This window comes from Chlamydotis macqueenii, chromosome 7, assembly GCF_036417535.1.
Source record: "Chlamydotis macqueenii isolate bChlMac1 chromosome 7, bChlMac1.mat, whole genome shotgun sequence".
In the NCBI taxonomy this organism is placed as follows: Eukaryota; Metazoa; Chordata; class Aves; order Otidiformes; family Otididae; genus Chlamydotis; species Chlamydotis macqueenii.
The window spans coordinates 2,768,761-2,786,214 of NC_141562.1; the positions used below are offsets into that span (position 1 = coordinate 2,768,761).

Consider the following 17,454-nt stretch of genomic DNA (forward strand, 5'->3'; position numbering starts at 1 on the left):
GTTCCTGTTTGTGTGTGGTGGGTGTCTGTTATTAGTTTATTTTTATGGGACTCTTGGCACTGGAAGTCAAGGAGGGGAGATGATTCTGGACAAAAGAAGATGGAACTTTACTTGCATAGTTCATTTCCTTAATTCATCATGAATTAGAAGATCAGTTTACAGGCAGTGATAAATGGATCTCTAAGCACCTTCCTGGTGTGTCTGTTTTTTTTTTTTTTCTAGATCTGGAGCTCACCTTTATCCTCATCACTGAAGATAATAACCTTTTTTCAGACCGCTGCAGATGCTAAAACCCAGTAACAGCAGTCTCAGCTCACATAGAGCAGTGCTAAGTTTCAAAATGATTTAAAAAAAAAAAAAAAAAAAAGGAGAATGTGGGCAGGAAGATCCTGCCCCCCAACCTCTAACCTAAACTAAATCTTTCTAAACTTATAATGTAAAATTTAGATGGATGTTTCTTCATTAAACAACATTCTCTTAACTAGTGATTTTACAAGTCTGAAACAGGTGTAGTGTGCCATGCAATTTATGGATCATAGTACCTGCCATAAAGTGATAAAGTGTTTTATGATGGCTGCATTCTGTGTTATTAGTAGCTGTCTTTTTCTGCAGCTATTGGTGTTTGATAATAGTCTTAAACCACCCAAAATTACTTACCTGCAAGCAACATTCCAGATAGTCCCTGTTGACAGTTTGAATAAGTTTAGTGCCCTTTTGTTGTACTTTACCTTCAAAACAAACTGATTGAACCATCAATAGCTCCTGAAAGCTGACAGAGGCATGTCATCTGGCCTAACCCTCTGATAGTAGGTTATCTGGGGGAGTTAACCTCTCTGCATTGTTAACTGAAATGTTTTATGTACTATGCAACTTTAGGATGCTGCTGTGATAACCTTAGTAACTAAGTCATACATCACACTAAAGAGATTTTGTGCAACAAATAACCCTGGATTAAATTTACAAGGGTTGAATTGATATTGTAAAGTGTTCATTCCAGGGCTTTCCTGTATTTTTTTATGGCAAACTTGTGTTACATTAAGATTGAAGCTGCATCTTCATATTTCTAGCTAAAATATATCCAGGAAGTGTGATGGTTTTCTTCAGCTGTTTAGTATAATATAGATTATTTTTATTGCACATTCAGTAAAAGGAATATGAATAAATAGGATTGTATTTTGAATTACCTTTTAAAAGAATTAATCACTGATATTCCTTTGTACTACTGATGGGTTAACCTTTATGGTACTTTTTAATATTTGCTCTCCTGAAGAAGTGCACGTTCAAAAAAAAAAAAAAGCTGCAAAACCTGCAATTTGTGGTGTAGTTTGCTGTTTAGTTTGTGAGTAGGATTTTTTGGTTTTGTTTCTGGAATTGGCAAGTACTGGCGCTAATTCTGGTTTTTGAAGTGCAGTCAGGATGACTTAAAAATACAAAAATACATTTGTATCAAGGAATGCTATTGTAATTTTAAGCTCTTTTGAAATGATTGAGAGACTGACATTAGGGCTGTGATCCAAAGTCAGCATAGATGACAGTGCTGTCTTAGTCTGTTGTCATTTTTTGTTGCAGCCTGTTTTTCAGTGGCATATTTCATTCCATCATTAAACATTTGCTGATTTTCTAATACCGATGTTTTCTTCACCTGAATATTCATCTTTTCTCACCCTGCACTTAGTGGGTGTCTTTACTCATTTTTAGCTTCACTCTTCTTCATTCTTGACATATTGTTTCCTTCTGTACATGCCTTCATTTGAAAGAATCTCTTGTCATCAGGGCTTTTCTGCCAGTAACACAAGATGGATAGTTTCTCCTCCACTGAAAGATAAGAGCCAGCAAAATGCCAGGGAGGACTGGAAGGGCAACCAGGAAAAGCTGCGAGGAGTCAGAGAATGTGTCAGTCTCATAGATCTATAGCTGTTGTTTAATAAATGGTCTTAGGACATGTTCTGTAAAGTGATTCTCTCTTTTTCTTCTTCTAATGTAATTGAAAGTCATAGATTGAGGATTCACATTAAAATTGTCTGACTATCTCAGTACTGAGCATTTTCAGTTCACTTTTTAACACTTTACAAAGCTGTTGCCTCTGAGAGGAAAGGTGTGCTTGATGGAAATGTTTATTTGCGACATTAAATTTTGCTTGATTGTAGAAGGGGAGTCTTACAGTCTTTTTCATATGTTTATCTGGTCTTGAGAACAGTAGTATAAAATAACTCCTACCTTTTAAAACACGTTTTTGATGTGTTGTTCTTTTTCAAAATGTTATGTAGTTTTCTACTACTTTGATTTCTTCCTCCCAGTGCCAGAAGGGATTGGTACGAGTAGGAGGCTCTGACTGACTGGAGTTTTATGCAAGGCAGCTAGGCATGGGGAACATTATCAATCACCTTTCTACCCCCTGCCAGGAAAAGTCTGGCGCTTCCCTCGCTTCGAAATATCTCCTTCACATTTGGTTGACTAAATGTAAATAACGTGTACTTGAGGTGGCTGGATATTTTGATTTGCCATGCTTGTGTGCCTTACTTTGTTTCTGATCTGCTATGTTCTCTCCTGCAAGCAAGGCACCAATACTGTTTTTCTGAGGCTAAAAAGCTGCTGTACTTTGAGTAAGAAGGATAAATAGAATATAGTACTGATGGATCCTAACAAGAACTTTGAAGTCTTGAAATATTTTTCATAAAAATAGTTTCTCCCTGTGTGCTTCTACATTTAGTCCTGAGCTGGGATCCATATGCCATAAGGACACCTTTTCTGTCTGGCAGGACCAAATTGGAATTCTCCCTCCAAATGATGCCTGCATCAAAATAAATGTAGTCCTGGAAAGCAGGGACCAGGAATAACTCCTACTGCTTCCTCTTGACAATTTTTTTTTTTCCATGTTAAGAGTTTTGAACACTGGCATACACTCCTTTCAAGACAAAGGATGTGTTTTAGGATGTATGGTTGAAGACAAACCAGAGTCCTCCCTGATTTGCTGTTCACGCGTCTCTAATGTTGCTGATCATTATGTTTTTAGGAAAATATAGTGAAAATCTGAAGAAGTGGCAAATAAACATTTTCTGAGAATTTTCTTAAAGAAGATAAGATAGCTGGCACTTTCCGGTGTCTCAGGTTGGTTTTCCCCTGCAACGTGGGATGGAATCTTTGGAATCACTCAGTTTTGCAAACTGGCAATTCAAAACAGTTTCCATTTTATTCTGTTTCTGGGTATACCTTATGCCTCACTAATACCTATAGGAAACATACTTGTCCATAGTGATAGTTTTCTTATCTGTTTGATTCAACCAGTATTGTAATGGGCAGCTTAGGACAAACTTGATTTGAAAGAGTAAAGTAAGTATTACAACTTTTGACATAAGCTGCGTTGTATGAAAATGGTGAACAGAGAGAGGAAACAAAGGCTGTTGCTGTTTATTGCTGTTATTTTTTTAGTCATTTAGTCTGTGAGTATGTTTATTACTGGATTTTAACCATGTGCATTTTGCTGTCTGTCAGATATTTTGTCCTGCACAAATTGACAAACCTGAAGTTTCTCGACACTCGGAAAGTAACCAGGAGGGAGAGAGAGGAAGCCTTGGTCCGAGGTGCCTTCATGAAAGTGGTTAAGCCCAAGGATGCTAAGGTAGGAGGGTAAATGGAAGAAGTAACAACAATGTGATTCATTAGCACTGTTTTAAAATAACTCCAAAAGCTTTGCTGCATCTTTTGCTAAAGTGACAGACAAAACCTTTCAAGTGAAAGGACTGGTAAATGTGATCAGGTGAGGGACAAAAGCCTTAGTAATTTTTCTGTGGTTTGATATCAAACTTTACTGTTCAAGTGGGTTAATGGACTGTGGTTATGTGACCAAATTTCTGGTTTCCATCCTTTATTTCATATAACAAAGTAACTAATATGTGTCACTGAGCTTAAAAGAATATTTTTACCCTGTCTAAAGATATGTAACAACTATGTGATATGCTTTTGTGAAAGAAGGCAATTTTTCTGACAAGTTGTCCCCTGCCTTATAGGTTAAACACAAATGTCTATCGCAGAGCTCACACCTATGGTGTTTATTTTGGCTTTTAGTGGACAAGCTGATTCTAATTTTGTATGATGTTACTTAATGTGGTGTCCTGCTAATTATCATTGACAACATCAGAGAGACAGGTTTCAGTAATCTGAGCTTTTGATACCACTTGCATCAACTCTGGGCATAACAGAATGCAAATGTGAATTTTCCACTTTATGTTCTTTTTCCGTTGTTGACCAGTACACGATAACAGCAGTCTGAGCTTCAGTGTTTAAGTGCTGCAGGTCTGTCTTAAAACTTCACTTAAGTTTTCTGTCTACTTGCTTTCTGTTTGCTGTTTTGTTCTCTAAAATATACCATCAATTATTTATTGCAGATTTCCAATAATGCTGAATAATAATGTAGCACTTACGGAAATGCACTGTTTGGTAGCATAACAATGTTGCTAGATAAATGCATTATCACAAGTACAATTGCAGTGTATAACATTAATTCAGACTGATTCATTTATAACTACTAAAATGTTAACGGTTCTGATACATAGCTTTGATATATTGTTTACCACTGCCTTTAGTTATTTCAGCTTAATATATGTAATAAATGAAATCATTTAATTCTAAGCTGCTGTGGCTATCTTATTCACAGCAAACCATCTTTGCTGAATCTGGTCAAATGCAGTAGCTGAAATGTGTTAGATATAGCATACGTGTTGTCTTCTTTTATAATTCTTCTTTTCTAATCAGAATATTCATCTGGTGAAGTGTTTTTTAAATTTTATTAGCGATTAGATCTTTCATTGAAGAGTCTGCTCTTTGAATTTTAACCAACTTAATAGTGTAAGATAAGAAGAAAAGTTCCCGTTTCTTACATTTGAAGTTCCTTTTCTGGTTGGAAACCTCTTTTCAAGTCAGTAGCTAAGGGTAAATTACTTCACAAATGTAGGGATAACATCTTTATCTTTTATATCTATAATTGAACCATTTGTATAGTTTTGAATTATTTACCCACTAAGTCTTATGATAAAACATACATTTATTTCATCAAATTTGCAGAAGGCTCAAATTTACTGTTGTTATTGCCATACTAAAGGCACTTTTTTTTTTTCTTTATAAATGATTTGGTACAAATTGCTGGTGGTAAAATCATTGTAAATGCTTTTCATGGCATGAATTAATGCTTCTTAAGGTGCTACAAAATTACCCTCATCATACAATATTATACACATATTACAGATGTGGCTAATTTAAAATAAATATTAAATTGGATACAGAACAGATATTATAAACTTCTTAAAATTGTTTTGAATTTGTGCTTGTTTCCTAGGATATTCATGCTTATAGTACACATGCACGCAAACTCTTTGTGTCTGAGAACACTCAGAGTCCTCTGCGTATTTTTTCAGATGCACATATGTATGTATATACCTATTTATAGCTACACTCAAAGACCATAACAAGCACCATTCCTCTATATATCACAAGAGAATGTGCACAATAATTGTAGTTTCAAATTCTGTCACGTTACATATTGAATATATAATGGTTTTTTAATCCTCAGCCTTGAAGTTTCCTGAATCTTGTGCTTCCTCTCTGTTCATCACTTCCCCTTCCATATAGTTGTTGACATTTTTGACCAACTTTATCCAAATTTAACAGACAATGTGTGGTGATATATACTATGTTTTATGAAACTAGTTAGAGGCAAATGCACCTTGATCCAAACTAAGAGGAAGACTTCAGCACATCCAGTATTGGTCATCAGAAAAACTCCTTAAGAAGTTGACCTAGTGATATAAGACTTTGTTGATAGTGAATTTCTTAAGAATGGGTTTTTTCCTTCCCCCTTAAAGTAGTAGCCACTGTGTCAGCCTATGCTTGCTAGGAATGGAGTTGGGATGATTATTAGTTGGTGTATTATATTGGTGGATGCCAAATGGAAATGCTGTTCAGCCACATATAGTAACAACAGTAAGCCTATCAGACTTGCTTTTTTTCAGGAAAAGAAAAAAAAAAACAACCCAAATCCTAAGTTAGGTGAGTTTTTTTTTTTTTATTCTCCATTATGATAAGCAGGAGATGGTATGGCTTATTCAGCATAAAAAGCAGACTGATGATCTAAAGAGGCGGTGATGTGGGAAGTCATTTTCATTTTAGTCTTGACATGAAATACTTGGGAGAGCAAAATACCCCACCAAGGGAAAAATACACAAGATGAGAATAAAAGCAAGAAATTTCCATCTGACTAACTTATGTTTACTCAAATGCAAAAGTGTCTAGCAATCACCAGTCATAAATATTTTATTTTGTATAAATTTTTTTACTTTCATTTTTCCCTATTTTTATTTTATTTTATTTTTTTTTTAACAGAACACTGCAGTTTCTTGTGTTTTGCTTCATTTCATCCTTTGTTTAAAATGCATCTGTTTGTGTTATGACTGTCACATGGAAAGATGCAGTCATTTATTAGACAACAGTTTAATGTTACAATGCAGTGTTCCATCTCTCTATGTAAGTGGTCTGAACTTCATTATTCTATGATGTTTATGTTTTCTTTTGTCAAAATATTGAACATTGTATCATGCCTGATTTTAATAAAGATTGGGTAAGCCTGGCTGGATAAGAGGCATTGAGCCAGATGAGGAAGCCTTGTTTAATGACTAGACCATGACCTCGTTTTACTGGCATAAGTGCAGATCAAAGTGGAAGATGCCTGTCCAGTGTGAAGTGTGTTTCTGGGCATGACAGCACTTCACATCAGAAAGACAGCTCAAGAATACGACAGTCAAAATTGCTTAATTGTGTCCCAGCTTTGTAATTATTCATCCCTGCTTCCAGGAAGAGTACAGTTGTCATTTCTTGACATAATTATTTAAAAATGTACCCTTTTTTGGTGTGTAGGTATATGAATTGTGCTTCCAACTGTTTCATCTTTAAAATTTAGAGGTATAAACCAGATTGTGATCTGAGAATACATTTTAAGAGTCCATATTTTTAAGGTGCATATGATATAAATAAACAAAATGAAATTATGATGTATCAAAGCATATAATAATTTCATATTTTCAGGTTCTATATTCATGATCATTTAATCTAGATAATAAAATGTGGATATATCCATTATATTCAAAGTGTGTTGCTATGCACTGTCATAGGTCTCTTTAAATAGAAATTTAATTGCTTGATATTGGGTCAGTGCACTTGCTTTTCCAAAATACATCTATTTCCCAGTATTTTGCAACTCCTCTACCCAACAACTATATTTTAGCTTACTGTATTTTTAAAGTTAACATTTTTATTATTTTTATTTATAGTGACAAAAACAAGCAATGTGCATTTGGTCACATGTAACAGTCTTGCAGCTTATAGGACCAAATAATGAGTGGGTATCCATAAGGTATACTTTCAAGTAACTGACTGAATATTATATGGCGTTATTGTGCTTTCTTGCAAGTTTACCAAGAGCATCTTGTCCATTGGGTAAAGGAAGCTCTGTAAAACAAAAGATGATAGTACAGGTGTTTTGAATTTTTTTTTCTCACTCAGATGCATTGTTTTAATCACAAGTTATAATTATAAAACCTGACCTAGCATTTGTTCTCTAAGGAACTAAGATGTAGACACTTAAGAAGAAAGACAAGTCTAATATCTGCATTTTGTGTAATGAATGTATGTGATTCTTGCTTACACTGTTACTTGCAGGGTAGAAGGAGATTATTTTATTGTGAAAGGAAGAGTAAATATTTAGGCAGTACAGTTTAAAAAATAAAGTGAGCTAAAATCTGCAGTGTTGTTTTCAGATCATTGCCAGTATTCTTGTGTTTAAGCTCATAGGAAAAGCTCATTATCAGAGTGACCAATGTTCACATAACCTTTTTCAAATTCTGTTAAAAAAAGAGGAGGCATAAGGAGTGATTTCAGTAATTTTTGTCTTTAACTATTTTGACAAGAATTGTGTTTTTCTTAAATCGATTGTGCTGATTTTGACTGGGGTAGAGTTAATTTTCTTCACAGTAGCTAGTGTGGGATTACGTTTTGTGCTGGAAACAATGTTGATAATACAAGGGTTATTGCTGAGCAGTGCTTACACAGAGTCAAGGCCCTTTCTATTTCTCACACCATCCCACCAGTGAGTAGGCTAGGGGTGCACAAGTTGGGAGGGCACACAGCTGGGACAGCTGACCCCAACAGACCAAGGGGATATTCCATACCATATGATGTCTTGTTCAGCGTATAAAGCTGGAGGAAGTGGGGGAGGATGTTTGGAGTGATGGTGTTTGTCTTCAAAAGTCACTGTTATGGATGGAGCCCTGCTTTCCTGGAGCTGGCTGAACACCTCCCTGCCAATGGGAAGTAGTGAATTAATTCCTTGTTTTGCTTTGCTTGTGCGTGCGTGGCTTTTGCTTTACTTATTAAACTTTTTCTCAACCAATGAGTTTTCTCTGTTCTACTCTTCTGATTCTCTTCTCTGTCTCACCAGGAGGGAGTAAGCGAGCAGCTGTGTGGTGCTTAGTTGCTGGCTGCAGTTAAATCATGACATAGATATATCCTGTTTCCAAGAATTTAGGCAAGACATTTTTGCTAATAAAACTCATAGACCATTTTTTCCCTTCCATAAATTGGAAAATTGGTCTAGTTTTAAAAAGTAAATAAAAGATGACAGGTAAACCTTTGGAGAACTTCTGTATTGCTCACAATATTTTTTCTTTTACCAGCACCATTGTGTAGAGATCTTTGCTTATGAACTTACAGCATTTGAAGTAGATACAGTGTAAAGGGCTTTTGAAGTGTAAAGAATCATTGTGTCAATGAACTGCTACTAGTAAGATGCTGCTTTGAGAGACTTTCTATATAATAGGGTTTCTTATAGTCCAGCTGTCAAGGTTTCATTTACTAAAACAGAACAGAACTATGATGCAGTAAATAATACTAACTTCAAAGACATTGTAGCAGTCATGCTACTATTGTGCATACTGAAGTATCCATTTTACTCTTTGGAAAGTTTAAGTATTTTAAGTAAAAGTCCATAATGTGATTGGCTCATAATCCCTTAATGACTTATCAAAATTAGGAATAAAGGATAATTGGGGGGGAAAAAAAAGGCCAGAATTTATATTTCTCTGTATGAACTTAATCGTTTAGAAGAAAACATTGCTGAGGGGGTCTGCCAGATATAAGAAGTGGTACTTGGTAGAGCTAAGCTGACAGAGCTAAGTTCAGGCATTTAAAAATTTTCATTTTAAAAAATCCCATTATCTCAAACAAATCCCATGATCCAAACAAAATGTAAGTAAACACACCTATATAAAGAATTTATGAAATAATTGTATGTGGATAACATTTGCACATTTTTTTTTTTCTAAACTGATGGATTTTACTTGTTTTTTAAAACTGAGTCATGACATCTTGAACTCAGCCTTTCTTTGGCCTGCAGGGGAATAGGTATGATGATTGATGTGGTAGAATAACAAACAGGAAAAGCATAGTGAAATTGCAACATTATAAATGATTGAAGTGTTAGAGAACTGAGATATGACCTCAGGTTTTTCCTTCTGTTTTCTGATTCTTTGATATACTGATCCATATTTTCATTTTTCAAATTTAATTTGTAAGTTTAAATTCTTGTATGTCTTTATTAGCCAATTAGTTGAAAAGATGACCAGAAAAAAAAAATCTGGATATTGTCCAATCCTTGAAAGATCAACATTTTGTATCTTTCTGTCTCTGAGAATATCTGTATGTCCCCTTGATAGTCACTTGGCAATAACAACCATCTATTTGGTGTGTATTTGTGTGCGTGAGCTCACCATGAGGCATGGTGAATCCAGAAATGGAATCTGAGGAATTTGTTCAGAAGACTTGAAAAATGTCACTAAAGCAGTCTTCATTTTTTTTGTAGTAACAAAAAAAAAAAATCAGTTATCAAAATATAGATATGTCTTGATTCAATGCTGAGAGATAAAATCTGCTATCCCATCTCATGGTGCTTGTAGGGTAAATTAGTGACATGATATTTTAAGAAATGGAAAATCTAATTATTGTAGCTGTGCAAGTGATAAGGGGCTTAAGCGTGTGACTGAAAAGTTATATACTAGACTAATAAGCAGAAAGCTGATAGTTCATCAAATAGCTAATGAAGTTCTGTAGAAGACACCTCCAAGACACTGTGGAAAATGACATACATTTGCTGTATATAAGGATACAGGTCAACAAGCAGTGCTACTGTAGTTTGGATCTTGCTTAATATGTAGCCTTTGTATGAAATAATTCAGTAACTAGCAATATGTGATAGCTTCTTTTACATTTCCTTTGATTATATATCAAATTAAATGGGCATATGAAGGAGAGCCATAGAGTCCATTCTTTGGTTCAAGTTATTGTGCAATAGATTCCTCTGTCTTTGCACATGATCAGTAGCAGACCAGTGTTGTACTTGCTACTTAGCATGTTGTCCTGGTGAAGAAGCCTAACAATAAACTTGATCGGACTGAATTTGTGCATCATGTGAGGAAACTCTTGCTCCTGAAAATGGTGGAATTAATAACAGGATCTAGAGCAGTCTGCTAAGGCCAATCAATAAAGAGTTACCTTCAAAGGGCCTTCAAATAAAGCTGCATTAAAGCAAACTGGAAGGCAAGCTTGGAAAAAAGCAGCCAACAGAGGGAAGAGAAGGGTCAGTATCCAAAGAAGAAGCAAAGACAGCTACGATAGTAAAGTTGAAGATGGAAATCTGAGCTACAAAGAGCTTGGAAAGTAAGAAGCTTGCACGTGATGCTTGAATGTGTGAGCTAAGATATTTAAAGGAAGTTGATTGTTTTTTTTCCTGCATTTTGTGTCTTCACTTATGACAGGTCACATGATTAGAGAGAAAGAACCTCAGCCAGTAAATGAGAGAAAACCAATGAGTTTAAGCAGTGGGGACTAGGCTGCAAATGTGCAGCTGCTGAAATAGTGAAGGAATGTATTCTCGTTGCTTAGCCTGCTGTAGTTCCAGCTGTCAAGAAGGAAGGATAGACATGTAAGGGTCACATGTATGAGGGTAGGGGGAAGGACCTCCTGCATTGTTTGTTCTTGTGATAATTCTTGAAAAACTGGTATATATACTTTGTTCTTTGGGAAGGTAGTACGTGGACTACATTTCAGTATCTAATTGCTATTGAAGATACAGAATGCAAAAGGTGATGTCTCTTCTCTAAAATTATTCCGTTAAAAAAAAATAATTTGTCATGAAGCAAGTGTCCTTTTAGCCATTAATGATCCCAGTGCACTTTTCACATAGGAAGGGGTGTTACTCCTGGAGCCCTGGCCTGATTCCAATTCAGGTAATTACATTCTGCCTCCTTGGATTTCTCTGCAGTCTCAATTTACTATGGCATTGTTCTCCACCTTCTGCCCTAAACTGTTATGTAGTGTTGCGGTGTGCTAGTTAACCAGCTGCTACTTTGCACCTGAAAGGTGTCTGTCTTTCAGTTGTAGTGAGCAAATTGATCCCTTTGTAAGACTTATTTAATGGAGGTTCTCTGATGTATGGCAAATAGGCACTGTATATCCTTAAAACACCCATTTCACTGAAGAAGTTAACATGACAACTTGTTTATTACTGCTGGGTTTTTTTTAACTTTTTTTTTTTTACTATTTTCCTATTTGTGGGTTCAGAACCATGGAAACTTCAGTTATTAGATGCTGCAAGCATCATCTGACTTTTGTCTTGTGATCAGCCTATTCAGTCTACTTAACAAAATGTCGTTTAGCAGAATGTAATACTGTGATATCAGACAGTAGGGTAGGAATCACGATTGATTTAAATTCTCTATGGATCAATATGGCTAGAATTTTATCCTGTAAGTTTTGTTCGTTTATCTTTTGGAAATGGAAGCACTGCTGCTGTACAAGCAGAGCTCACTGCATTCTTCTGTAGTTCCTGTTTTCAGAAAAATCAATGCAATGGATCTCATAATCTGATGGCACTGCTGTTAGGCATAGGAGTTGTTCATAAGTTACATTTTGTTAAAAAAAAAAAAGTATTTAATATGGCATTGGCAAAACTCTGGGCCAGCTTATGCCTATTCTTTTGTTCCTATAGGTGATCCTTTCCCTCCTGCACTCCCCTGGACTTCGAGGCACTATATGGCTCATGTACTCTCAATCAGATTGATGAGTCATTACCACTGAAACAGTAGTAGTCTTAAGTGTGATGGTTAGTTAATTCCTAGCCATGAAACAAAGGTCCAATTATAAAGTGTTCTTTTATTTTCTGAAAGCTACTTGTCACAGTAAGATTCCAGAGCAAGAAAATAAGTGGTAAACTACCACTACCAAAGGGTCTACTTTTAATTTTAGGAATATGAAACACCTGGTTAAAAATTTGGAAAGAACTGTCATGGCTGAGTTTATAGTTAATGCTTGTTTTGACTATGATGGGATGTCATATAGTTTTCACAGAAAGCTCTTCAGATATGGCTTCACTGTTTCACTGACCCATCCAGAGGTCACCAGCTGTTAGAAATAAACATGGTCACAAGGCCCACTGCAAATAAAGACAAAAATGATGTGTGATCTTCTCAGTAGCGTATCTTGCAGTAAAGGACAACATGCTATTCAGGAAGATCAGGATGTAGACAGAGTTATATTTTACATTAAGTTAAAAAAGTTCATTGATATCCTCCCTGGTAGAGGTTATACTGCATGTTTTTTTAGAAAGGTGATTCTCATATACAGAGCAATATTGTGTGAACTTTTAAATAATTTTTTGTATCATACTTTCACAATTGTGACTTGTTCTTTCACACCAACTTACATTGCCACACAGTTTTAAGTTGCTGATATTTCAAAGAAGGAAAAAAAGCTAAAGACCGATAGAGTTTTAGATAATAAGTTTTGTTTAATTGAACAACCATGTGCAATTTAACATCCATGAAATGAATAATTGCAGGTCACGTTTTATAGATTATTATAGTTGTTGTCATTACATCTCTGTGTATTCTTCTGTTTTTCAGTAGTCTCTTCTCTTGTTGGTAAATCCTAGGATCTAAATCACTGAAAGCTTCCCTCAGTGTTTACAGGGTATTTTTTCTGTATTTCATGGTACTTTTCTATTTCTCTGCTGTAAATTCCTTCCTTAATTCCTCTTGCCATCTTCCCCTGTCCTTGATTCTTAGGGAGCATGGAAGCTGAACAGAAAGTATTTATTTGAAGCATTTTACCAGATCTTTGTGATTCAGCTGAGTGTATTCTTTTTTTTTCTTTTTTTCTTTCTTGAAATACTACTTTCCTTCGTTAATGTAAATCTTTCAATAAATGTTCTCTTCTGATGTAGTTGACAACTTTGTGGTAGTGAAGTTTCTATATTGAAGCCAAGGTAAATAAACAAATAAGAAAGAGTGCCTTGAACATGTCATTCTCTACAGATTGTTATTCCCCTAGTATTCTTTGGTTTTGCTTGCCATTAGCAAAATGTTTTTGGTTGCACAACGGTATTTTAAATGATGTCTGTGATAATGCTGTAGTCTCTGACTCTAGAGAAGTGGATTTTATCTTCTGTGTGTTTCCTTTTGACATCTGTGGGATTATGGTCAAAAAGAACAGTCTACAGTGATCTGCAGGTTATAAGTTTATGTGTGAAGACCTAAATTATATTGGGGGATAAAGGGCCATGTCTTCGTCGTATAAAATGTGGTGCAAGCACATCATACAGCATCTTGTTGTGAAATGAATGCTAGATTGCTCTTAGTGTTGCCATCGTCAAATGAGATGGATGGAATGAGAGGACAGGAACAAAAGGGGAGGTAAAATGAATGCATCTGATATTGGCTAATATTTCTAATCACATTTCAGATATGCTAAAGTATACAGCAGGTTCCTGTAGGGATCGTAGACAAGTATCTATGGGAGATGCAAGATTCTCTGGAACCACCAGAGGAGGCTGGGCCCAGATGCTGTAAGGTGGTTAAAATGGTAGTAGAAGCTTGTGTTATCCTGCCTTTGCTGTTGCACTAGAAGAAAGACCATGTGTGGCAAAACATTGACAGGTCAGGAACACCGAAGCATTATAATAATCATCCTCCCCTGCACTAATGTCAGCCAGAGCGTGCTCCAAGAGGCATATGCTGCCTTTTGGTAGTGATGAGGTCATCTACTAAAAAGCTCAAGCGCATCAGTCGTTCTCTCTTCATTAATGACTAAGAACATGACCAATTTGTAGCTGGTTTATGAGTTATTGAGGAAAAAGAATTAATAATTTTATTTTCAAAGAAGGACTAATATGTCTTTCCTTGTCTCTACCCTTACCAGAAATGTATAGACCAAAGGGATATTTTGTAAGAAAGCTCAAACTTTTTTGCCTAATGAGTTTCTAAAACTGCTCCCTTCGTCAAAGAAAAAAGGATGCAACACAGTTTCATCTGCTCCCTTAAAATCATAGTGAACTTACAGATTCTGGTTCCATTTCTTGACTGTTAGTTGAAGGTGATGCTAACCTCATCATGTTAAAATACAGGGAGAATAATTTTATTGAATTTTGTGCCTAGTTGCAGAATACAGTGCTAATTATAGCTTGTCCTAATCAGACCATCCATTGAGAATCTTACCTGGTTTTGAATGAAGCAACAGGTTTTCAATTTACTTTAGGGGCAGTGGAATAGTCTTTATACAGTCGATTTCCACACCTGGAATCTTTATTGATCTAGGTGAAAGGCATACACAAACTTATCCTGATCCATGCACCCTTTAAAAACTCTTGTGAAATCTTCCACCAAAATCACATCTTACGATTTCTCTGAACTTTGACTTATCATTTTTTCTTTTAAAAATTTTCATGTCAGTTTTACAGACCAATGTTTTAACTTGCTTGAAAATCTTAAGAGCATTTTGCCCATCTTGTAGACAATGGAGCTGATGTAAAACACTTAAGATTTGGTGACTTTGGCTTCATATCCTGTGTCAGGGGAAAATGAGGTGTTCATTGTATGGATAAAAAGCTCAAAAACATTTGTGACTGAGGACTGGTGTTCTATTTGAAGGAATTAGTGAGAGTATAAAGCTTTTGCAGTAAATTGTTTTCTGAATTTATCCTTGTTATAAACAGCATCCAAGAACAAAATGTTCATAGGAAACTATACAAATTGTAATTAACTCTGCCATTAGGAAATTCCCTGATCAATAAAGAAAATTTCAGTCATGGTGCAAAACTAGCATTGCTTTGATTCCTGTTCTTTGAATGATCTGGTTTGGAGCTAGGGTTTCCTGTGACTTTAGCAGGCAGGGAATCTGTCCTTAAGTTAGGTGCATTTAATTTTTAAGTGTATTTAAGGTATGCTTCAGTTCTAATGTATCAATGTCATTATATCAGGGTGCCTAGTAAACGCATATGCGCTGTCCCAAAGATGATTTATTTCTCTTTCAACCTTGGTGGGGCTTGAAAACCTTAGGAATTCTTTCTTGTAAAAGAACCTGTGGGATGTTTGCTTAATGATTAAATTACAGTTGCCTTTGTGTTTCTAATTTGTGAACTTGAAGCAGAAGGAGATGAAGTTTTCTGTTATGTCAGTACAGCAAATTATCCTACATATCTTACTCTGGCAAGTTTCATTAGGAAATGTATCATTTAGGTTAAAATAAGAAGTAAATTCAGGATTGAGAAATTAAGACTTCTTTTTTTCTTCTCACATTGTAAGACTAAATATACAAATTTGTTCACATAACGATTACAAACAGTTCACTGTGTAGGCCAAATGCTCTTTAATGCAGTAAAATTAAGAAATAATATGCTTTGAAAGTGATTTATGAGTGTGGTTAAACTGCCAGATTTACAAAGAAATAGTTCAGATCTTGGGAAGCCTCAGGAGTCACGTCAAAAATGAATTTGACCATGATTTAAACTGCTACTTTTCTTACATGACATTTAATATGTGTACTTTGGAGGCCCATATGTCTTTAATAAAATAGCATTAAGTTTTAAATATGATATGAATGCAGTCAGTTTCTAAATTCATAACCTTTTCCACAGCTCCAAAATGCTAACCAATAAGGGAGTCATACATGCAATAAAACATAAACCTTAGAAAATAGTTTTTTATTAGAATGGTTAGACAGTTGGCAGCTGTGTTGTAATGTAATAAATACATGTGGCCAGTGTGGCTTTATCAGTCTTTGTTTACACTGTAAGCAACTGGGACCAGACAACTAATTGTAACTGAGGACCAGAGGTCATGAAAAGTATATTTTGTCCAGTGAATATGTACTTGCTAGGTGAACCTTATAATGCGAAGAAAAAGAATTTATTAAATAAGAAACACTGTAGTATGCTTCCCAGTTGAATTTGTCTGAGAATATAATGTTTATTAGAGAGTCATATACTCTAAGATTGTTCTGAAGTACTAAGGATTTCAAAAAGAAATATTTCCATGTTTAGCAAATGGTGGCCAAAAGAGTTCAGTGTTTTGTGGAAAAAGAAATGCAGGAGTCTGGTCTGTGCTGAAGTTTATACTCCATAACAAAATGATGTTAACATATTTTGTGGAGTATTTCTTTGCAGTGTGAGGTATTTTATTAATTTTGTTAAAATAATGTATTTTAAGGTTACTTTCTGAAACAGAAGCTAGCCCACAGCAAAACCAACTTTCTAGGTAGCTTGGGATTTTATTCGGAACAACAGATTCTGGTTTGCTTGCCGAGTTACCCATTTATTCAACATGCATAGAACAGTACTGCAAGCCTGATCACATATTCTAGGTAGCCTGACATTGTAATGAAAGCTATTGAAATGGTGTGGGAGTTGGGAAAAGACAGATTTTCTGTCTACACTTGAGAGTGTGTGGGAGTGGGGGATAAAAACTTGATTGTGGTATACTTTTTCCTCCAAAATGCTTTCAATGATTTGATTTCTGGTTAGCGTGGTTCTAGAAAAATGGCAAAAAGTAAATTAAAACAGTCTGCTTTGAGATGTATTACAAAGCTTATATTCAAATGCTAATCTGTAGTCCTCCAGAATTATGGGTCCCCTAGAGCATCCAGAAAATTATTAACAGCATGTAATCCAGCTCAGTGTGAATACATCTTTACTCTGTTAGCCAAATCTTTGCATAATACAAATCATTCTACCTATAAAAGCACAAATATGTTATTGTTCTCAACAGGCAATTTAATGCAGCTATAGGGAGGAGAATAAGAGAAAAGAAGATTACAAGCTAGCTGATCGTGCTTTTATTTTTCTTAAATCTCTCAGCGTTTCTCTATGGCTGTACTTGTTTAAAGATTGTACACAGCTGTGCTGTCTATATGATTTGGAAAGCAAATCAGCCTAAATATGAAGTTTCAGTGGGTGTAGTTATTAGGGGATTTGATACATTTATCACAAATATATATGTTACCCAGGAAGTAGTCCTGAACCTGTAATTTTTTTTTTTCTTACAATTCTTTGGAAGACTTAGGTTTTGCTATAGAAAGCTCATT

General features: G+C 35.3%; 1 protein-coding gene across 1 annotated transcript in view; it reads left to right on the forward strand.

Moving 5' to 3' along the window:
* LRMDA (leucine rich melanocyte differentiation associated) overlaps window positions 1-17,454 on the forward strand; it is a 681,403-nt gene that overhangs the window by 396,935 nt on the left and 267,014 nt on the right. The window contains exon 5 of the mRNA XM_086752286.1: window positions 3,493-3,619. Coding sequence (XP_086608412.1) covers window positions 3,493-3,619 — 127 coding nt within the window. The remainder of the gene's footprint in view (window positions 1-3,492; window positions 3,620-17,454) is intronic.